The sequence below is a fragment of the Coenobita brevimanus genome, chromosome 57 (genome assembly GCF_032717465.1).
Source record: "Coenobita brevimanus isolate Jiangsu-jjx chromosome 57, ASM3271746v2, whole genome shotgun sequence".
NCBI lineage: Eukaryota > Metazoa > Arthropoda > Malacostraca > Decapoda > Coenobitidae > Coenobita > Coenobita brevimanus.
The window spans coordinates 29,853,776-29,878,658 of NC_137010.1; the positions used below are offsets into that span (position 1 = coordinate 29,853,776).

Here is a 24,883-nt window from a genome sequence, read left to right on the forward strand (position 1 = left end):
GGTAAGCTATAAAAAAACTGCGAGCAATTATGAGAAGAGAATGAGGGTCACTGGTGTGTATACACGACCCTACTCTACCACCTCAAGCAGTCTCACGTTCACAGTTTACTTCATCCCAGATGTTTTCATCGATGTTTACATGCTAATGTAACAAGCATTCTAATTTTATTCATTTTTACACGAATCATAGCAAATTACAAGATGGGTTTAAAGGAAAAAATACTAATAATAATAATAAAAAAAGTCAGGTGTCCCAGATGAGTCTTTTCACATATGTAAGAAAAAGAAATTGATTTAGAACTTTGAAAAAATGGTCCCAAGGCCAACCACACGTGCAACCAAATATCTGAACCCACAGCCATTGAGGGGACTAAACATATGTTTTACTTTAAGCAGTAAAAGCACCTTACCAAATCAGTTCTTCCTGACAGTCAGTTATATTTTTCAGATTATTTCTGGGTTGGTAAATACAGTAAACGTTTCTTATTAAATCTGTTTCCCCATCATTTTTAGCTGTTCTGGTGTGACAACTCTTGTTTATATCATTAACATAATGGCGAAAAGGACTGTTCTTCCCTAAGTGCTTAACTAAACCTGGCCTAACCGAGCTTATCTGTACCTAATAATTTAACCTAACCTAACCTCCAGTTGGGAAATTGGGAAACAATATCTACCTCTGAGCACACTGAGTTTCTTCCACTGCGCTGGAAATGATCGTAGGGGAAAGTGACGATAATAACAGGGAGGAAATTTTTCAGCAAGAAAAAGTAATTTGCCAAACTGAAAATTACAGAAGCAAGCTGGAGGATTATGAATTGAATTGGTAAGGTCTTTCTGCTGCTTCAAGTGTACAATGAAAGACGCAAGTATCTTCCCAAAGTCTGACGAATATAGCGTTGAAAAATTTAACCATTTGTAACACACGCTAGCAGAAACAGGGTTTTCATTGTATTTCGCCTGGTGTAATTTTCTGCTGACCGAACTGGGAAGATAGTTTTGTCTTTCATCATTTACCAGTAAATAAATCAATCTAACAGTTTTTGTTTCTGCCAAATTAATCGTGATTACGGACTAATCAGGCACCTCTTCACATCATATAGTCTGGATAATCGGGCTATCACTGTACTTCCTTTAGTATTGAGTATCGATTTTCGTATCATCGAGACAGATATTTCATACCGTGGAATTTGTCTTATATTCATCGCTTTCGTACCATCGAAAATTCGTACTTTGGGTTTTTGTATTTCGAACTCACTGTAGTGTGTGGTGTTCTTTCTGACTTTTTCCTGCCAGCTTTCACTGGAGGGTTTGGAGGGCAGGGGAAAGCCTTTTCTTTGCTATCCTTATCTCATCCTAGTGGTTCAGTTACTCATCTAGGAGCTGCCTAGCATAAGTTGTTCAATCTGTATATGGATGGGGTTAGAAAAGAGATACAAGGAAGGGCAGTGAATGTTGGAGTCACCCTAATAAGAGAGGGCAGAGTTTGGAAACTCCCTGCACTGTTGTTTGCAGATGATATTGTACTGTTAAGTGGATATGAAGGGGAACTGCAAGGCTTGGTGAATGAGTCTGGGAGTGTGTGTAAGAAACAGAATCTACAGGTGAATGTAAGGAAGAGTAATGTTACGGTCTTTGAGAGAAGTGAAGTCACTGAATGTGCAGTGAGGCTGCATGAGGAGGAAATGGAAAATGTGAGTGCATTTACATACTTGGATAGTGTGATGAGTAAGGATGGAAGTTTAGAGGGTGAAGTGTTTGAAAGGGCAAAACAAGGGAGAAAGGTTGCTGGTTCTCTGAAAGCAGTGATAAGGAACAGGAAAGTGAGCATCGTTTTGTCATTTTTGAAGGCTCCAACATGCTTGCATGCGTCGGCCTTGGTCACCTAATGGCGGCTCTCCATGCTGCACGATCAATTGTCGCCTCCCTGTTCAGTACCTTAACCCTAAGGCCAAAATTAATGACCTCGTCCCATGTCTTTCTCGGTCTATCCCTCATAACCCCACCCCCAATATTAATACCTCACACCTTCTGCACCCAATTATCATCCCCCATCCTCTCCACATGCCCCAGCCATCCCAATCTACCTCTCCTCATCACAACATCAGTACACTCCAGTCCCATCCCTCTCAACTCTTCCATCGTAAATCCAGCCCCCCAGAACCTTGCACACAGGGATGCACTGCACATCCACCTAATAACTGTCATTTCTGTAAGTCTGAGCCTGTGAATATCTTCCTCCTTTACTGCCCAGGTCTCACTACCATACAGTATTGCACTCCAAACACATGCTGCACACAAAGACCCCTTAGCATGTAGGGAGAGTCCTCTCAATGTCAGGAGAGGCAACAGCTCCCTGAACTTCTTCCAACCACTTCTCACCCTAGCCACACAGCTAGCTCTAGCCCCACCTCCAGCGCACAATATGTCTCCCAAATAACAAAACTCCTCCACACACTCAAGAGACGCACCAGCAAGTTCAATCCTTTCACGCCTGACAGTCTCCACCTGCTCCCTCCGAAACGCCATACACACAAAATCAGCATTATCTCGCAGTCTACCTCTGATACCACTACATCTCTTGTGCACCCATTTATCACAAACACTGTACAAGATGGGATTACTTCCCACGCCCTTGTGGCAAACTGCACATGGCCACTCTCCCTTATCTTTGACAGTACTGTCACCAACCCTAGATATCATCACTTTTGTTTTATATGCATTTACCCTTAAGCCCTTGTGCCCCATACCATCTCTCCACTTCCTAAATCTTTCCTCCGCCTCCCTTTCATTCTCTGCAATCACCACCAAATCATCAGCATACATCTCCCATGGAAGTCCGTTTCTAAAGTCACGTGAGAGGGCATCAAGTACCATGATAAACAAAATGAGACTCAAAACTGACCCCTGATGCACACCAATGTTCACGGAAAACTCATCATTCAAATCTCCATTCACTCTTACTTGGGTATGAGCACTCACATACATGGCCATAACTACCCTAACCAGCCACTCCTCCAAGCCAAGTTTTCTCATTGCCCACTTCACCACCTCTCTAGGGACTCTGTCAAAGGCCTTTTCCAAATCAACAAAAACAAAATACTGATCTCCTCTCCTACCAATATATTTTTCCTGAAGCTGTCAAACAATGAATATGGCATCATTGGTCCCCCTGCCTGGCATAACCCCAAACTGCATCTCATCAATATTCACTCTTTCTCTAATCATACCTTCTAGAACTCTCTCCATTACTTTCATTATCTAATCTAAAAGCTTAATACCTCTACAACTTCCTCTTTCCAGGGCATTACCCTTCCTTTTGTACACATTTACAATTACACTCTTTAACCAATCATCTGGGACAACACACTCATATACAATCACATTTATCAGGTCAGTGACTAACCTCACTCCTATACCTCCTGAGGCCTTGAACATTTCGGCAGTCAACCCAGACACACCTGCTGCCTCCTCCATCTGCATCCTGCCTATTGCCTCACTCACAGTAGCAGCATCAATCAAAGGCCAAAGGCCAAACACTGGATCTGCTGGCTCCAAACCTTCCCTGTCCCAGTGAAACTCCTCATTCAACAACCGGCAATATTATTATTATTATTATCATTATTATTCTTACTAATATTATTATTATTGTTATCACTCTCTCTCTCTCATCACATCCAAAGATTATAAAAGAAAACAATGGAGATAAAATATATAAAAGAGGACAAATACAACTCGCAGCCTTTTATCAGTGACAAGACCATGTTTACCTAAGCTGACACAGGCGATTTTGGTCCCTATGCAACTAACATAAACTTTAAGTAGGTTTCCTCTCTCTCTCTCTCTTTCTCTTCAGTGGTGGATGTGCAAGTAGAATGAAATTTATGCATAAATACAGGCTGCTGAGATTTTTCCCATAGACTAAGAATGATGATGATGTACAGTAGTGGAATCATAGCATTGCTAATCCTCTGTATAAATGTACATAATTTTTTCAGTACAGAAAAATACGATATGAACTCAGTAATATACATTAGTTCCTAGAAGCAGTGATAAGAAACAGGGAAGTGAACATGGAAGTGAAAACGTTACTGCATAACAGTACTGTGATACCAGCTCTAATGTATCGAAGTGAAGCTTGGACCTTGTTGCAGGGACACAAGTCAAGAGTGAAAGCAGTGGAAATGAGTTATTTGAGAGGAGCATGTGGAGTCACATGGAGAGGCAGACTGACAAATGAGGAAATGAAAGAGCTTTGTGGTGTGGATGTGGATGCAATAGGAAGTGTTAGGAAAAACACTCTGAGGTGGTTTAGTCATGTGGAGAGGATGGAGAGCGAGAGACTAACAAGGAAAGTGTATGTGAGTGAGGTGGCGGGGAAGGGAGAGGGAGGGGGAGGCCAATGATGTGATGGCAGGATGGAGTGGAGAAGTATATGAGGGAGGGGAGTGTGAGCTGGCAGTTGGGCAGTGAAATGGCGGGGGACAGGGAGACATGGAGGCAATTTGTTTGTGGCCACCCTTTACAGGATTAAGGCATCTGGCAATAGATAGATAGACAGAAGAAAATCTGTTTGTCTGTTTCAGTAATAATATTGCCCAGTAAAGGTAGAAATACATCTGATCCCAAGATCACATGCTTGGATACACAAAATCAACAGTGCTACACACACACACACACACACACACACACACATACACACACACACACACACACACACACACACACACACACACACACACACACACACAAGTAAATTGAATCATGTGCAATCTTAAACATTCGACTGTACTTGCATCTGCCTGATTATGTTTGTATGGTAACAAGAATGAAATGACACCATCCGTTGTGGGCCAGTATTCCGAGTTACAAGTACAGCTACCAGGAAACTGTGTTTGGGTGACCAGAAGAATGGTGTGGATTTCAATTCTGGGTCTTCCTAGGGAATTTTAATAAAGTCAACCATCTGCTGTGATGGATACTGATGCATCCCAGGTAATGTGCTGACAGATAACTGAGAGTTTACTGTACTGCAATTTGAAGATTTATTAACCCTTTGAGATTCCGATGACTATTTCGATCGTCATTTCAAATCCAACCTCAGAGATTTGGATGATGTTTTTAATCGTCATTTTAAGAAACTTTTGTAAAATACTGTATTCACCATAAATCGCACTTACGCATCGTATCACAGAGGCTCAAGCATGATGTCGCAGAATGGTTGCTCTTTGTGTGGCGGTACTGCACAGCTGAGTCTGACTCACGGCTTTGTTTCTTTATAACTTTATTCTTGGTGAATATTTTTCAACAGCAAGGTATATAATTATAGGTTTTTGCCTAACTTCAACTCATCACTTTGACTTTTTAATTTCATTGTTTTCCTTTTATCAACATACTACGATAAAGTACAACTATTCAGCTTCAAAACAACACCAAAACCAGCATCCTATCATAGAAAGTGTATTTACACTGATGGATCAAAGAAAAACATCGGTAAGCGAATGTGCGGCCGAGACTAAAATGAAATTGTGCATCTCTTTCCTTTCGCGTTACTGCATAATGAAATGAAAAAATTACCATAATTTATATATCATTGTAAAGGTAATTTATTGTATTTCTGCATGGTTTAAACCAAATTTACATATCTTTACTCATTATTTTTTGCCGAATATTTTTCTACGGCAAGGTATAAAATTTTTACTTTTCGACTAACTTCAACTCATCATTTTGACATTTTATTTTCTTTGTTCTCCTTTTTTGAACATACTACGATAAAGTACAACTATTCAGCTTTAAAATGACACCAAAACCAACATTCTATCATGAAAAGTGTATTGGCACAGAGCAATCAAAGTAAAATACCAGGCCGCGAAAATGTGGGTCAGCATGAGTAGATGACTCTGGCACAGACGAAATCTGCCCGGCCCAAAAACTTCAAAGGGTTAATATGGTAAGTTTCTTTATTAACTCCATAATGATTATCATGGCATTACCATAACTGTTCATTTATTAAAAAAAAAAAAAAAAAGTTAGGGGCCAGAAAAAGTCATTATGTTGATGAATTACTAACACATTTCTCTATTTCAGCAAAAAATCAGTGTCAGAAGGGATTCAAAGGGGAAAAATAAATCAAAGTTTTTTGGCAGCAGAACCATTTTACCCTTCTGATATGTACTTCAAAGTCACACATTAACAATTTTGATGATAAAGGATTTTTTTTTGGCAACCTATGAGAAGTAATTGTAGCTTACTGTATCATTTTTGTATTCACACAGGCTGTTCCCATGAATTGTTTTATCTTTTAAACGGAATTAAAACAAACTGGTAATGCTATTAGAAATAATTTTTTGGGTATATTCCTGACTAAGAGCAAGCACATAAAGTACAGGTAGACCACAGATAGTGGTGACTGCACTTTCTGGCTACTCCAAAAAGCACCCTCAAGTAATAGGACAATTAACAAGCAAAATTCAGTGGCTACAGGGCCAAAAATACAGTCATTCCTCATTATAAGTCAGAATGCTTAAAATGTATCACAGTTTTTTCCATGAAGTTATTGCTGTGAACTGGGAGAAACCAGCAGATCAACTTCACAAGCAAGAACAGAACTCAAAATGGAGAAAAATAATCAAAACTACAGTACATCAAGTAGCAAAAGGAACATCCAAAATGGTGACTTATAACATGGACTTATTATATACTATTAGCAACCTGCCTCACTCACTGACCTCTTTCACTAGCAGCTGATCACGAATGGAGATGCGTTTTTTGGGTGGTTCAGGAAGGCCCCCTCCACCACCTTTACTGGACTTGAGCTTTTTGGTGAGTGTGATCATCCCCCTGTAGATATACACAAACACATTACTGCTCTTTGTATCATCATCATCATACTACTTATTTTAGAAATGGTGTGGGCAAGAAAAGGGAACAAGAAACAATACGCATGAAAAATGCATCAGTGTCCAGAGAAATATGCCACCCATTCACTCACCATTCAACCCTTCAAACCTACTTGGGTATGCATGGTGTGAGGCAATCATAATTATTGTGGGGCACAGAAGGAAGACAAAGCCCCCCATTTATATCAGCAAGTGCATGCAGTAGCAAGGGCAGAACAAAATCCACAAAAAGAACCATGTAAACTTCTGTATGCTATAACTCCATTATTATTAACTTCCAAAAGAAGTGTCATAGGTAGGAATGGGTGTTCATAATGGTTAGAACTAACTACAGAACACCCTCAGAATAAATGGATCAATTATAGGATGGAACAAGAAATCTACCGATTAATATTGATACAATAACAGATGGAACTATGAACTGGGCAATTCCTCCCATGTCCTCATTTACTGTGTACATTGGACTCTCATTTTAAGTGGGCCAGTTTGTGCTAAACATGTATTGCACAGAACAATAAACCCTGACCCGGCCTAGTAAGTGCCAGGGGGGGTTTGCACAGAAACACCACAAAAGTCAGGCCCCATCCACAGCCATTCCACTCAAGAGTTCCACTGCCAGATCATGCAGATGCATGCTCATCCCACCTACAATAAACAAAAACATAATCTTTTTAACAATTTTGCTAAAACAGATGGTCATACTTCATCATCATCATCATCATACTTCAACATGACTAAAAACATGGGATGTAAAAAAGTCTATTTACACTCAATCAGCTGGCTACACACAATTGGAGCCGGACGTGGGAAATGAAATTTAATGTAAAGAAATGTAAAATATTGGAAATGGGTAAAAGTACCAGGAGGCCATCAGTGAATTATTTGTTGGGTAATGAATTAATCACAAAGAGGAGAGAAGAGAAAGATTTGGGAGTGCTGGTCCAAGATAGTTTGTCACCAGAAAAGCACATTAACAAGATAGTTGGAGAGACTTATAAACTCTTGACTAACATAAGAGTAGCATTTCATTATATGGATGAGAAGATGATGAAAAAACTGATAGTGGCCATGATCCGCCCCAGGTTAGAATATGCAGCAGTAGTGTGGTCCCCACACAAAAAGATAGATATAAACAAGATTGAGAGAATACAAAGAACAGCAACCAAGATGGTCCCCAGTCTGACAGACCTGTCATACAGAGAGAGTCTGGAAAAACTGGATTTGCCTTCCTTAGAGGAAAGGAGAAAGAGGGGAGACATGATTGCAGTGTTCAGGACCATGGTGGGAGTAGATAAAATTGACAAAGAAGATCTGTTTTTATGGTATAAGAGAGCAACAAGAGGACACAGAATGAAACTGAAAAAGTCAAGCTGCTTGAAGGATATCAAGAAATATAGCTTTCCTTACAGAAGTATAGACTTATGGAGTAGCCTGGACAAAGAGATTGTCCAGTCTAAAAACTTAAACGAGTTTAACGCTAAATTCGACTTATTGAGAAACAGCGACGGAAACCCACGAGCATAGTACATTCCGTGTATATCACAATTAGGTATATTAGGTAAATACTTAAATATTTGGAACGACTTAGACAAAGAGGTGGTGCATGAGAAAAACATTCATGTGTGTAAAGGTAGACTTGATAAATGTGGATATGGAGACAGGACAACACGAGCATTGCTCAATTCCTGTATACTACAAATAGGTAAATACAAATAGGTAAATACACATCACTCTCTGCCTGCCTCTCTTCTTTCTCACCTCATTGCCACCACTCACTATGTAATTTTTCTTCTTTTAACTAATTTTTAAAAAATATATGGTTATATATCAACACAGCTAAAACTATATTTTCTGTTAAAACAAATGATCATAAATCTACACAGCTGAAATTCTGAGATATGATTTTTTTATCTTTTACAAAACAGAGGAAGGAAAAACTAATGAATAAAAAAAAAAAAATAATAATCCATACACCTAGGTACTTGTACCTGCAACTGAAAATGCAATCTTGATAGCAGACATGATCTGATACCCAGGATTGCCCTCGTCGTCATCCAACCACTCACGCATTTCGTCCACCACCTCATCGCCAGCCGCATGAAGATGGGCATGGAAGTTATCAATGTCAAAACCTAGAAAGTCATGCACCACATCAGCTCTGAGAAGCAGACGAGACCAACCACTTTCCAGAGTCTTGACAGGGACTTCCCTCCATGCACTGGCCCAGTTGTAGATGGCTGACTTGACGTTGTAGCAGCGAAGGTTTTCTACAGTCTGCTGTCCTCACGTGTCCCGTCCCTCCCCACGCTCATCCTTGTCCTCGAGAACAACCATCGCCTTATCCAGGAACTTCCGACGGCACAGCCTCTTTGTAACCATGATCACTCCTTGGTCCATTGGTGACAGCAGTAGTATCAGGTGGCAAGAACAAGTACCTAATGCGGCCATTCTCGGCCAACTCCTTGTCGGACGGATGCACAAGTGCATTGTCCAGAAGAAGGAGAGCCTTTACCTGTTGCGTGGGATTCCCAGTGTGTTCATCTGATAATGGATGACCTCCTAGACAAAGAGCTGGTGAAACCAGTCTTTGGAGATCTTGGCTGTGAACTAAGCTTTCACAGAATGGTACCAAACGACAGGAAGGACATCCATCAACCCATGAAGGCACCGAGGTTGCTTTGCACTGCCAACAATAACAGGCTTGAGCCGGTGCATGCCGTCAGTATTGGCACAACACAAAGCAGATATCCATTGCGTAGAGAGCTTGTATCCAGGTACACGCTTCTCTGTCTCCTCTGCTAGCGTGTTCGTGGGCAGCGAGCGACAGAAGAGACCAGTCTCATCAGTGTCGTAGACTTGGCCAAGAGGGAGGCCCTCCCTGTTGATCAAGCCCTTCATTTTCTGCTGAAACTCTTCTACTCCATCCTCATTGGCATCCAAAGCTTCACCATGGGCCTTACGGTTGGTAAGTCCATGTCGTACTTTGAAAGCAAAAAGCCACCCTTTGGAGCCTTGAAGTCTGGGATGTCACGTAACCTTGCGAACTTCTCAGCAGCTGCCTTCAGCTCTGTACCACGCACCAGCACACCAGCAGCACACTGTTAACGATACTAAATCAGCATGGAGCAGCAGACTTCTGCAAACCTGGGAAGGTACATAATCTTCCTCTGCACATTGCATTTGGTCTTCGACGTGAAGTCTGCGTGTACTGAATGAGTTTGTCCCGAGATTTCTTGATATTGAACAAGGTAGAGCAGGCCAGGTTGAATTCAAGGAGGATGCGGGAAGTCGACCATCCTGCGTCCACTTTCTCCAGTATCTCCCTCTTCTTCTCCAGAGTCAGAACCACTCGTCACACATGAGTAAGTAGCAGCAGAGGAACAGCAGGGCCTGCAGCAGGTAGGGGACCACCACAAAAGTGAGCACGTGGGCAGCCACAGCGACACGAATGCAGTCACAACGGTAGGTAGGCAGGAAATGAGGAGGATGCAGGGGGTGCTCTAGTGGACGTCAGAGGAAGTATGCGCCAAAACACGGCTGTTCGTCACTGCGCGGCAAATTTAAAGTAGGGATGAAAACATGTCAGCTTTTTATTTATTTATTTATTTATTATTTTTTTTTTTTTGTGGCCACTTTTGGTGTCCAAGGACCCAAGCCCGAAATGTCTGGGACTTGGGGTGTCTGGGTTTTACAGGGATTACTGTATTAGACTGGGATACGTGTGCCTTCAAGCCATATTCTGGAGCTGCCCAACACAAGCTGAGTTGCATACCATGTGGGTTACGAAAGCCAATCGTGAGCTGCCATACAGTTTCTCTCTCTCTCTCTCTCTCCATGAACAGTGCCTGTATGGTTGTTATTATTATACAATTAAATTTTTTTTACCTTTCATTATTAACATAACCACTGTCACTGTTTTTTATGTTTACACAATACTGTCTATGTTTGTTATGTTTACAGAATACTGTCTCCATGTTTACTGTCCAACTTTTTGGAGTCTTGGGTCTTTCCTAAATTATTCCTTTACTTGAAATGCTTCCTTATTATGCTACCAAACCTATTATCATCATCATTTTTTTTTGTGTGCTGTTTGTGAAGATTTCGTGTTTGTTGGTGAAAGAAAAAAAATGCACTCAGAGTTATTCAGCATTTAAAATGCTAAAATCAAGTCCAAATACTAAGATGTCAGAGCCACTTTGTCTTTATATCAATAGTATGACGCTCCATTGAGATTATACTAAAGTATTTTTAAATTCTATTCCATATTTCTGTGGTCAATAATAGTCAAATAACATTGCAGCAGAAGTTTGGTCCGACTGCAGGAGGCGATAATTTGTTTCATCACACAATATCATTATGAATACTCATAGATGGCACAAGTATATATATATATATATATATATATATATATATATATCAAGATAACTCTTGCAGTTACAGAGATAGGACAGATAAAAAGATGCAAAACTTTGATCAAGTTTTTCTTTCTTTTTATTATCGGCAGATAGCCCAGTATATTACTTAGGGCCTGATACATGTATAAAGGGAAGGGTAATATCCAGGAAATAGGAAATTACAGAGGCATAAAACTTTTTGACCAAGGAATGAAAGTAATGGAGAAAGTACTGGAATGTATAATAAAGGAAAGAGTGAATACTGATGAGATGCAGTTTGGGTTTATGCCACACAAAGAGACCACTGATGCGATATTCACTTTCCAACAGCTTCAGGAAAAATTTATAGGAAAGACGAGGCTGCTGTATTGTACTTTGCTTTTGCTGATTTTGGAAAAGGCCATTGACAGAGCCCCTAGGGAGGTGATCAAGTGGACAATCAGAAAGCTTGGTACTGACAAGTGACTGATTAAAGTGGTTATGGCAATGTAAAAGGGTGCTTGCACCCAAAAGAGGGTGAACGGAGATCTGAGTGATGAGTACTGTATATGGCAGCATATATTGTAAGATGCATTTTTTTCTCAAAATACCTTGAAATATCCCTGTGCATCCTGGAGGCCATACTAGGCCAGACTAGGCAGGTTTGCTTGGCTTCATGTAGAAGAAACTCATACAGATGATCATCTCACTGCTCGGCAATCATGGGTATTTTATAAAATATAAAGATTGTCAATTGATTGTAAAAAATTACATACACTTGTGTATGTACTCAATAGATTTTAGAAACAAACTAGTTCAAGAACACACAAAACACTCACAGTTTGTTTACATTACAATTGGTCACGTGATTGTTTAGGGGTTTTGCAGCATAGTGGTTTAGCAATTTCACAGTTTAGCATCTAGTGTACACCCGATTCTAGCAAGCTAACATGATCACTGTTGAACTGCCTGCTAACCTTCTGAGAGGCAATCATTATAACTTCCTTTGCCATTCACTCACTAACTTGCAAAGCAATCATATTGGAAAGATGCTGGCTAGCGAGACTTTTGAGTCATCATAACATACTTCTATCACACACAGAAATTCAATCACCCTTGTTAGGGTGGTTTCCCTTACTGAAATTTAGTTTCATTCATGGCAGAGTATCATGGAAGGAAACAGTCTTATATTTCCACTTGCAAAAAACTGGAAAAACAGTTGTAATGTTAAACAGTACTGTCCGAAACTTCAGCTACACTATTTTTCAGCTGTGATTAAAGTACTGTAGCGATGTCTAAACCACTCAGGGATCAGCCAATTACAGTACTTTGTTATGAAAATGGGAAGTGGTGGAGACCATCATCCACTCACTTGATGCAGTTTTACCTACTTCTTCCTTCACCTTTATCATACTTTTTCTGTGTCTGCCCACTTCCTATTTCTCCCATCTTTCCTGTCACCTTATTACTCTTCTTTCCTTCTCAGGTGGCTTTACATTGAGTGACAAGCCAAATGGTTTCCTGTGATCCATGAAACCATTTACAATGCTGGGTGGTACCCACATAACCAACCATACGTGTTTCCTACGTGTCAACATGTGGGTTGGCGGAGGGTTAGTGCCCCTCCCCGTAAAACAACTACTTCAAATGGCCACCCCTTCTGGAATTATGGCATCTGGCTGTAGTTAGACAAATACAAATTAGCAGTGCCTGATGAGCATTCATAGAAGTGTATGCCATTTTTGTTGTATTCGTAGCAGACAAAGCGATCAGACTGATTGACTGCATTCACCCTCTGCCTCACTAGTGCCCTAGCAAACCTATCACGAATGGAGAAGGTGACTGCAACCCAATGCATGAGTGTGGGTGCGGGTGTGGGTGTGGGTGTGAATGTGAGTGTGGTGTGGGTGTAATTAAGGAAGGAGGGGTGGGAGAATGTATTTTACAAGGTAATTTATTTTTGCTTGCCAGATGGTTTTATGCAGTTCAGGAAACATCTTGTACTGAAGAGGTCAATGTGAACTGTATCAAATGCCCCTAGTTTGAAGTTTTGCTTGTGCTCAATAAAAACATTTGCATTAGCAATAAGAAGTGAATAATTGCAGTAGGCCAGTTAACCCATGCTTGGCAAATGCTTTGACTAAACTGTTAAAATAAAACCAGATAAGAAAGAGGAAGACTCTCCCTTGCTCACCTAAACTTTTGGCTGAAACTGGTAGAAAATATCTGAGGGCATGACATAGGATTCTGATACAACATTCAATGAACAGAACTGTGTGTAGGGGAGTCCAGTCTGTCTTAGTAACTATCCATCAACAATCTTATTTATCTAGCTTTCTGATATTCACCTCGGCATTTCCAGTGCAAAATTATACTGTATTCTAATACTTGAGAATGGAGCCGCATTTTTCTTGCACTCTTCTTAGAGCTGTCACATACCATACAATGGTACATAACTATAATATGTTTTGAATGTGTGTGTGTGTACAAGCAACTGGAAGGAAGCAGTGATACTATGATGTAACAGTGAATGTTTTCATTATACTGTACTCAATATGCTTTGAGATGAATGACTTTTCAGTAAATTCTTATCAGCTCAATAAGCTTTGTTATTTGTTGATGTTGTGAGCCAAGCATAGCTGACAGTGAGGGAGTGATACTGAGAGCAAAGGCAGGGAGAGCTGTCTACACTGTTCCCAAACAGCATCATTATACAGAACTCCAGTTGTTAAACACTGTAAATTGCTTTTTGTTCAGTACATATATACTGCACAAGTGCTACATTTTTATAGTACTGTAGAGGTAATCAGAGGTTAGTGCAAGTGCATAGTGGTAATTAGTGAAGGCGGGGAAAGTGGTATGCCTTATACAAGAGCATGTCTGTTTGTTTGGATGTGGAAGATGTGCAGATTGGCCTGGGAGGAAGGTAGAGTCCCTTAGGATTGGAAATCAGGTATAATTATTCCCTTGTACAAAGGAAAAGGGGAAAAGGAAGTGTGTGGTAATCATAGGGGCATTTGTCTTCTTAGTATATTAGGAAAAGTGTATGGTAGGATACTTATTGACAGAGTTAGAGAAAGAACAGTGAAATTAGTTGGAGAAGAACAGGGAGGCTTTAAGAAGGGAAGAGGTTGTGTAGATCAGATATTCATTCCTAGATCTTTTGTGGAAAAGTTTCTAGAGAAGGGAAAGAAGTTGTATGCGGCTTTCATGGATTTCCTAGATCTTTTGTGGAAAAGCTTCTAGAGAAGGGAAAGAAGTTGTATGCGGCTTTCATGGATTTGGAGAAAGCATATGACAGGGTGGATAGACAAGGATTGTGGAAAGTGTTAAGAATATATGGAGTAGATGGGAAGTTGTTGAATGCTGTGAAGAGTATGTACGATGGTGCGAAGGCTGCAGTGCGTGTGGATGGTGAACTAAGTGAATTTTTTGCTTTGAAAGTTGGGTTGAAACAGGGATGTATCATGTCTCCATGGTTGTTGAATCTGTACATGGATGGGGTAATAAAAGAGGTACAAGGTAGGGTAGTGGATGTTGGAGTGGCCCTGGTGAGAGAGGATAGTGTTTGGAAACTCCTTGAACTGTTGTTTGCAGATGATACTGTGTTGTTGAGTGAAGACGAAGGGGAGCTGCAAGGCTTGGTGGATGAGTTTGGGAGAGTGTGTAAGAAACGGAATCTAAAGGTGAATGTAGGGAAGAGTAAAGTGATGGTCTTTGAGAGAGGTGAAGTCAGTGAATGTACAGCGAGGTTGGATGGTGAGGAATTGGAAAATGTGAGTACGTTTAAGTACTTGGGTAGTGTGATGAGTAAGGACGGAGGTTTGGGGGGTGAAGTGCTTGAAAGGGTACAGCAGGGAAGAAAGGTTGCTGGTTCTTTGAAAGCAGTGATAAGAAACAGGGAAGTGAGCATGGAAGTGAAAAAGTTACTACATGACAGTATTGTGATACCAACTCTAACGTATGGAAGTGAAGCTTAGACGTTGTTGGAAGGACACAAGTCAAGAGTGAGAGCAGTGGAAATGAGTTATTTAAGAGGAGCCTGTGGATTCACATGGAGAGACAGGCTGACGAATGAGAATATAAAAGAGCGTGGTGGTGTTGATGTGGATGTGATAGGAAGCGTTATGAGGAACACACTGAGGTGGTTTGGCCATGTGGAGAGGATGGAGGGTGAAAGACTGACGAAGAGAGTATGTGAATGAGGTGTAGGGGGGAAGAGGGAGGGGGAGGCCGAGGATGAGATGGAGGGATGGGGTGGAGAGGTATATGAGAGAGGGGGGTGTGAGTTGGGAGCAGGGCAGTGAAATGGCGGGGGACAGGGCGACTTGGAGGCGATTTGTTTGTGGCCACCCCAAACGGGATTGAGGCGTCTGGCAATAGATAGATAGACAGATGTCTGTTTATATAAAACAGCTGAGCAGAATAGACTTCTGTTGTATTTCACTTGGCTTGTTTGTTAAAGGATATTTTTTCAGTTAAGGAAGTGAATGTGTTGTCTGTGGGTAATGAGATATCAGGGCCAAGTTACAGTAGTCTCATTTCACACTGTGCTGAAACAACATGGGAAAATACTGTTACATCAGAGGTGTAGTGTATGAATCTGACAAAAATGGGGGACTTTTAGGGTCAATGCTGTAAATATTCACTGTACTTTATTTTTTTTTTTAATTTGTGTTGTGTGTGATTTTAGCAAACATACAAGCAATTGATCTGAATATAAAGTGTATTTCTACTTTTACTGGCCTTTATATTTAATAAGTGAAAGAATGGATTTTATCGAGTCCAGTTATGGTTTTAAATCCACTTCAAGAAAAATAGTATTTATCTCTATATACTGAAACATATTAATTATTCTTAAATAAAGATGAATATTAATGCTCAAATTAATGTATGAGAGAAATCAGACAGTTCATAAACATAACTTAGGTTAAGATGGAATCAGAAAACACGGTAACTTTTTGTAAGGAAGGGGTTGTTTGTTTGTTTTCTTCTACCTTCTTTTACATAAAAATAAAGAAGCCAATGACTGATGAACAGTACTGAATAAAGATTCTGAAAGATTAATATGTACTTGAACAAAAACTACTATTATCAAGCAACCTTTCTGCAGTTTTGGTTGAGACACATTTTTTTTTTCAGAACTGTCCTTCCAGAATTAAGGTGCATATTTCACAATGACCCATGCTGTGATATACAGTACTCCGTGAATGATGGCACATATCAGGGATCAGTCTTGAGCCCACTTAATTGTTTACCATGGTGCCGCAGGCTATCTCACATGACTTCAGAAATGGACTCCCAGATTCTGAAAGATTAGTGTGTATTTGAGAAAAAACTACTCACATTAAGCAACCTTTCTGCAGTTTTGGTTGAGACAAACCAACTGTGCTTCCAGACTTACAGTGTATATTTCACAATGAAGCATCTTACATGCCATGAAATACAGTACAGTAAAACCTTGATATAAAGGACTTCAACAGACCAGAATTCACTTTTATCAGAATTGAGGAGTTACTGGACTAAATTCCTGTGCAGTATATTGGAAAAAGTCCGATAAAGCCAGAAACAGTCCGGACTGCCTGACCACTTCAGCTATGTTCACCACAATAAGATAAATAAAAGACATGTTTATCCGTGTACAGTACTGTACAGTATTATTATATATATTATACTATTTGATTAAAGTAGTGCAGTTATAACACAGTACAGTACAGCAATGGTAGTCAAAACAGTTTAAAAATTATTTGTGCGATCCGGACTAATATCTGATATATCGAAAAAAGTCTGGGTTAGCAGGGGGAAGTCCAGATATTGATTTATCAGAATTTCGCATTTTTTGGAATGGCTTGGGCCCTAATTAGTCCGTTATAGTGAGGTCTTACTGTGCTCCGTGAATGTTGGCACATATCAGGGGTCAGTCTTGAGCCCAGTTAATTGTTAAGTGCCGAAGGCTATCTCATGTGACTTGAGAAATGGACTCCCATGGGAAATGTTGTATGCCAATGATGTGGTGTTGACAGTGGACAATGAGAGGGAGGCAGAGGAAAGATTCTGGAAGTGGAGATATGGAATGGGGTATAGAGTGAACTCAGATAAAACTCATGATATCTAGGGCTGGTGGCAGTACTGTCAAAACAGATGGAGGTGGCCTTGTGCAGTCTGCCACAAGGGTGTTAGAAGTAACTCTTCCTTGTGCAACGTCTGTAATAAGTGGGTGCATAAATGATGTATGGTATTAGAGGTAGGCTGCAAAATAATGCTGATTTTGTATGTGCGATGTGTTGGGGACAGAATGTGAGAGGCACGAAATGACTGATCTTTCCAGAGAGTCTTTCCGGAGAGTCTTCTGAGTGTGTGAAGGAGTTTTGCTGTTTGGGGGACATGTTATGTACTGGAGGTGGGATGAAGCTAGCTCTCTGGCTATGGTAAGGAGTGGTTGATGTCCTGGTACTAAAAGGACTCTCCCTCAGTGCAAAGGGGTCCTTGTATGCATCATGTGTTTGGACTGTGATGCTGTGTGATAATGAAACCTGGGCAGTAAAAGAACAGGATATTCATGAGCTCAAACATACAGAAATGATAAAGATTTGATGGATGGTTAGTGCATCCTCAAATAAGAGGCCTGGAATGGTTAGGACTGTGATTGATGAGTTGACAGGAAGGATGGTACTTGAATGTATTAGCGTTGTGATGAGGAAGGATAGATTGAGATGGTTAGGGTTTGTCGAGAGAATGGAATATGACAACTGGGTGTGGCAGGTGAAAGGTGTGAACATCAATGGCAGGGCTGAAAGACATACCAAAGAAGACCTTTGATGAGGTCATAGAAAGTGACCTCAGGGATAAGGGACTCAATAGGGAAACTGCCAAAGATCAAACAGTGTGGAGAGCTGCCATTAGGTGACCAAGGTCAACACATGCAAGCATGTTGGAGCCTTTATAAATGAAATGCATCAAGTGAGGGTCTAAAGACGAGAAACTGCTCAATGCTGCATAAAGTAAGTGGTGAGCATTTTTGTTTCAGTCTCCTTTAGTTGGTTGTAATTCTGAAATAATAGCAAACATAATACCTGGATACCTTCCATGAACAAAGAAGAAAAATAGGTCAATTGACTAAATCTAAATATTTCATTACATACATTCAGACAACCATAAAATACATCCACACTCCACTGACACCTCAGTGTTCCTCTCAAGACAAAAGCAAAAATGTAACTAATTAACAATGAAGCAAAATCCTCTTCTTTAGAAGGAAGCCCTGCCTGCTCTGGTCATCTTATCCTGGTCCCTGAAGAATACAGATGCAGGACACTGGCCCAGTAGCCTGTACATCCAGAGACAATGGGTACCACTCCTCCAAGAATTTCCTCCCTCAACCTAACACTTCTTCAAACAGAGAGCATAATTATCAAGTCCCAAATGGCCATTCCCTCAAATGGGCATACATGGAGAAAAAACATGAGCAAAACTGCAGCATATGGTTGATGCTTTCCACCTGATGGCAGAACTGACAACCAGGGATCCCCACAACCCACAGGTGGTGAAAGTGTGATGCCAGTGGAGTGTGTCCCAGCCTCAGGCATGTCAGTGCTATATCCATACAGCATTCACAGTGCCACACCTAGGGCATGGATGACATGTCTGTCCAGCACTGGCCAAAAGTGGTCCCAGGCAAGGAAAGGTGGTCTGCATTCCACATATCCCTGTTATGATCCCCAAGTTGCCTAGAGGCAGTGCTCACATCCAGCTCGATCAGAGCCAGAGAACTGGGTCATTTGGACTGTCCTGTCTACAATTTCACTGCTCATAATGAGGGCACCCTCTGAATGGGTATCATCCTCAGCACTGCAGACATCCAAATTTCGAACAGTAGCTGCTGATGAGAAATTGGGGCAGGTAGAAAACAGGAGATGAAGCAAGGATTTGGAGTCAGTATACACCATCCAGGGCTCATGTTTGGCGAGCCACAGCTCGCAAATGCCAGTATTTTTTCCCTTTTGTGAACAAATTTTACATGCAAGTAGCTTTTTGGCGAGGATGAAATACATCCACTTTAAAACCCAGTAAACAACAGAGTAAGTAAATATCATTTAAATGGAAAAAAAAAAAAAAAAAGCACATTGTGATCTAGTATTAAGTCTTTTCCTTGCTGCTACTGTGAATGATTAAAACCTCAATGAATGATTCTAATCATCATAATGTGTAAATGAATACATTTATTGCTCGTAAAATATTTTGGCTCGTATTCAGTTTGGCTACTAAAATTTTTTTTGGCTCCTAAACCTGAAACCTTAGGAACCATCTGCATCTCGCTCCTTCCTGAAATCTGTCAGTAAATTCAAATGAACTGCAAAAGAGAGAGCCCACCATGGGAGTACTGGCAACAGTGGAGGGAGTGTGGCAGAGCTCGGAGGAGGCAAACTCAAATCTGCACAGCCATACGAGCTCTGCACTAAAAAGGATTTATAGGTACCCTCCCACTTAGGGTCCTCCTGCAAAATACCCAAGGTAGCATGTGGGACAACCAACAGATGAGATGCAGGACACTGTGCAAGTCCTCCAACATCCTCCTGATGTAGTCTACAGGCAGCAAACCAGGCTCTGTGAGTATAGCTACAACTGGGAAAGATCTGAACACCACCAGAGCAATGTGCAGAGCTGCATTATGCATGGAGTCCAGCTGCATTATATAGGTAGACGGAGTGCAGTTGCTGTAAGACAAAAGTGGAAGTTGATCCATACACACCACAAAATATTTTGTTACGGATAACACCTTCATAGAAGCAAAGGAGCAAGTGAATCCTTACCCTACCCCCCATCATGTCCCTGCTATACACTTCATGATGTTGAGATGTTTTATATGGATAGACTGCATATATTCAATATGTCTGGATCACATCAGCACTGGCCCAGTGAGACAGAGTCCCAGAAACACATGGTGCATCCTGAGAGGCAGTTGCTCTAGACCCATAATCAAATTTGGAACACAAATGGAACACCAGTATGTGACGCACAATGGTATACTTTCAAGGTGGAAATTCCAGTGCATTGCCCATTCTTGAATTGCATCAACAGTTGCCTGGAAGTGGCCCTGTGCCATGGCAAGTGTGAAAGTGATATAAACAATTATAATATCATCTTACTATAAAAAGGACACATGAGTCACTGGGGTAGGGAACATTACTCATCAATACATTAAAAAGCAGCTAAGAACTGAACCTTGAGGGTCAATCCTGGATGCTGAAGCTGGAGGACAAAAATTCACTCACGGACACAGAGAACAACCAGTCCATCAAAAAAACTCTCCACTCATGAGAGGACACTACTTGTAATCCTCACTTCTCAAAACCCGAAAAGGATATCCTTGTGAAAGGCAGAGTCAAAAGCCCCTTCAACATCCACAAAGACAACCAATATGACTTGCTTACTCCACTAAGCATCATTGATGAGATATTCAACCTGCAAGAGAGCATCAATGATACTCCTGCCACACCTTAAATCACAGAGGTTCTCAGGCAAACACCCTCAAGTCTCACACAACCAGGTGAAGTGCCTACACACCATCGTAACAATGGCTAAGAGATTATGCAAGAAAGACAGGACAGGGTTCTTTCCAGGCTTTGGGAAAGGCAAAAGAACTGCATGCTTCCAAAGGACATGGCAGACACCCTCACTCCAACTATCATTATAAAGATAAAGCAAGGTCACCTTTCCCACTGGAGGAAGATGCTTTTTTTTTTTCTTTCTTTTTTCTTTTTTTAATGTGAGGAAGAAGGAACCAAAGGCAATGAGCCCGCAAAACCGTTCCTTCCAAGAGAAAAACAAAATACAAGAGAGAGCCAAATTCAAGATCCATTCATTTCGAGATGCCTTGACACACTGTGTTTGAAAGACTGGAGATCATAGGAAGCAGGAAATACAGACAGAGGGAGACAGTTCCAGAGTTGACCTATTGCACAAATGAAGGACTGGGAGTAACGGTTAACTCTTACATTAGAGAGTTGGACAGAAAAGGGGTGAGAGTTTGCTGCTAGATGGGTGCTACGCGCCCGTCGTAGAAGTGGAGGAATGCATGCAGACAGTTCAGAGGAACAGTGACCATTAAAGTAGCGACAGAAAAGAGATAAAGATGCAACACTGCGGCGAAGAGACAGAGGTTGAAGGTAGTCAGTAAGAGGGGAAGAGTTAATGAGATGAAAAGCCTTTGACTCCACCCTACTGAGAAGAGCTGTATGTGGGGAGCCTCCCCACACATGAGAGTTGTACTCCACACAGGGGTGGATAAAACCCCTGCATAGAGTCAACAATTGTGCAGGGGCAAAGAAGGAACGGAGTCGGCTTAGCACACCCAATCGCTTGGAAGCAGATTTTACAAGAGATGTAATATGATATTTCCAAGACAAGTCCTGAGCAAATGAAACCCCAAGCATGTTCAACGATGATGCAGAATTAAGTTGAGTATTATTAAACATAAGTGGGTATACCTGTGGAAGATTTTGTCGGGTTGATAGGTGCAAAAACTGAGTCTTTGATGCATTAAAAACAACCAGATTATTTTTACCCCAGTCAGAGATACGAGCCAAGTCAGACATTACGTGTGCCATAGCCTCATCCCTTGCCTGTTGAAGTAACTGCTGAGATGGACATTGTGGGAATCGAATGGAAAGGTGAAGGGAGTCATCAGCATATGAGTGGATAGGGTTAGATGTACAGCTTAGGTCATTGATGAATAAAAGGAAGAGAGTTGGTGATAGGACAGAGCCCTGAAGATCACCACTGTTAATAGATCTAGGAGAAGAACGATAGCCGTCTACAACAGCTGCTATAGAACGACCAGAAAGGAAGCTAGAGATGAAGGCACAGATAGAAGCATAGAAACCGTAAGAGGGCAGTTTGGAAATTAACCAGCCCCGTCCCGGAGACGTGAATTCACGTCCTCACATGATGTGCACTCATATCCCGGAGACGTAAATTAACAATGCAACATTGCAAGGTCCCTAATTTGCACAATTTTCAATTTTCGCAAGTGATTCTTGGCACATATACACGGGACACCTTCCTCTATTCCTCTACAAGATGCCAAGCAGGGACAATGCCTTACACCGCATAACCTCTCCTCCCCCCTGCACGCCATTGTCTCGGCAATTCACCTGTTACCAGTGACCTGGCCAATAAAGACATTCAGGGCCAGAGTGATTTCCCAATCGATGACAATGTGGAGGACAAAGTTTACATAGCATTAGAGGAAGAAACAGTCAGAAATGATGATCAGGTAATGTGGGAAAAAAAGGTCATGAATGGTGATGAGTTAGTGAGTGAAACAATGCTTATAATGCCTATATTACTGTTTGAAAACCAATATACTCTTGTACTACATATAAATTCGTACCAAATAAATAAATACTGTTTATGAGTGGATAAAATAGTTACCCTCCCATAGAACTCATTTTCTTTGGTGCCAGCCTGTTAGAAAACCCAGTCAGGTAAGGAGGTACTTGTACCTGGATCAAGTATTTTAAACCTCAGATGAGCGATTTCTCCATGAATTTTCGATGTTTCTCACCAAAAGCGAATGTTTGAGCCTAAAAAAAAAAGTCCAAAAATGTCGGGACTGGGGCGTACCACTGCCCAGAAAACGTCGGGATGGGGCGGGTTAAAGATTTATGCCGGACTGAAGGATCTCCTATGCCACTTCATCCAGTTCCATCACCTAATCAATGAATACGGTACCGTTAAGTTCAGCACCAGAAGTGGAGATCCTGTAGAATGACCTCTTCCAAACAGAACTCCCTGGGGAGGAGAACAGGAATGCTCAGTTTCAAGGTAAAGTACTCAGCAACACAATCAGCCTGTTCCTGGCTACCTCTCAGCAGCACCTCATGTACCACAAGGGAGAAGGAGAAGTTAAACACCTGCCCAAGCATTTTCCTCACATAATTCTGGGCATTAATGCACAACCCAGAAAGATAAGCAGCACAGTTGGCTGCCCATGCTGTGGTTTGCTTTCATCAATGTAAGAGAACACCTGGCATCCTGGTGCCAGATTTGAGTCTACCTCCTATGAGCTCTTCCCCACTCCCGCCTCTGCCATCAACCCCCATGGTTGGATCTCTCCTTGACAATTCATCTGGACTTCCAACCAGATTTCAAGAGTGCTTAAGATGCAGTCTTGGGACACCTGGGATAATGTCATACAGTGTGACCTCAAGGATAGGGGACTGAATAGCGAGGCTTCCAGACAATGAGCAGCAAGGACAGCCACCATTAAGTGACCAAGACTGACACATGCAAGCATGCTGGAGCCTTTGTAAACACAATGAAATGATACCAAAAGGAAGGCTTCCACAGATCGTGCAGCATGGACAGCTGCCATTAGGTGACCTTGGTCGATGCATGCAAATATGTTGGAGTCTTTAAAAAGCAAAACAAAACAATTCTTGGACTTGGGTGTAATCTCCATTTGTACCATGCCCAATGGTGAGCCTGAATTGCCTGTTCACACTCTACAGACCATCAGGGGACCACTGGCTTAGTCAAAGATTGAGGGCAAGTCTTTCAAAACGTCCTTCGCCCAGCTTACACTACAGTTTCTGAGAAGGAAGCAGCTGCCACATCCAGAAAAGACCCCTATAAAGCTGTCATCTCCTCTAGAGTGCCACAAAATGAAGTCCAACCATTCTCTGTAAATTCTCACTTGGGTCCAAAACAGGCTCTCTCACTGAAACTGATACCCTTCTCATGCACAAATACAGGCAAATGGTCACTGATAGGGACCAATTGTCACAGACAGACATGGATTCAATTATGAACTGAACTGGAACTGCTTGGGAAAATAGGTGAAATGAAAATGAAGAAAATGAAATTTTCAAATGAACTCTAATGGAACTGATCTCACGAAAAGATATGAACTGATGTTATACTGGATAAAATATTTTATATTTTTTTATGTGACCAGTAGAACATTCCTAATTCTTTAAACATTTTAACGTTAAGCCTGCCTGAGATTAAAAAATGTTAAATGACTTTTATTTTGTGATTTGTCTAAAGTCATGCTTTTCTTGTAGGCCTACTTGTAATTTCATGATTTTATTATTTTGGAATATCCCTGCTAGTTTTGGTGTTGTGTTTTATGTTTGGGGTGCCATAGAGATGAAAGCCAAGCTCTCAAGGTTTGGTTACTGGATGGTTTTTGTCTAGTTAACTTGCATCTCACATTGTTTTCAAAATGTATTTTCTGTTACTTATTGGTATGCATTTCATAACTGTCTTTATACAGAGGTGAAACAAATACTACAAACTAAAATGGTCACCATATAACCATGAATCTGTTTCACCAAGTTAAATATATTAACTGAAATGGAAACAAACAGCACCTTTACCTCTTGCCTCCTATGAGTGCCATATGACATCAGAGTCAGAATATAAGACCCTCTCGTATCTCCTATTTACAGTGCCACCTTCTTTTGAAGAGTAAGTGTTGCCCTCCATCCTATAGATACAAGGCCTGTTCAAAAAGCATCTGACCTTGGGCTCTAAAAAAATTAAAAGCTAACCTGCTGAGCTAGGACACTAATCCCCCTCAAAGTAGGCTCCTTCTGACTTGACACATAG

General features: G+C 41.1%; 1 protein-coding gene across 1 annotated transcript in view; it reads right to left on the bottom strand.

Annotated features, from left to right (window-relative positions):
- Window positions 1–24,883, bottom strand: part of LOC145402129 (NEDD8-conjugating enzyme UBE2F-like) — a 206,461-nt gene that overhangs the window by 134,736 nt on the left and 46,842 nt on the right. Inside the window, exon 2 of the mRNA XM_080274244.1 lies at window positions 6,726–6,837. Within this exon, the coding sequence (XP_080130370.1) occupies window positions 6,726–6,833 (108 nt within the window). The 5' untranslated portion in view covers window positions 6,834–6,837. The remainder of the gene's footprint in view (window positions 1–6,725; window positions 6,838–24,883) is intronic.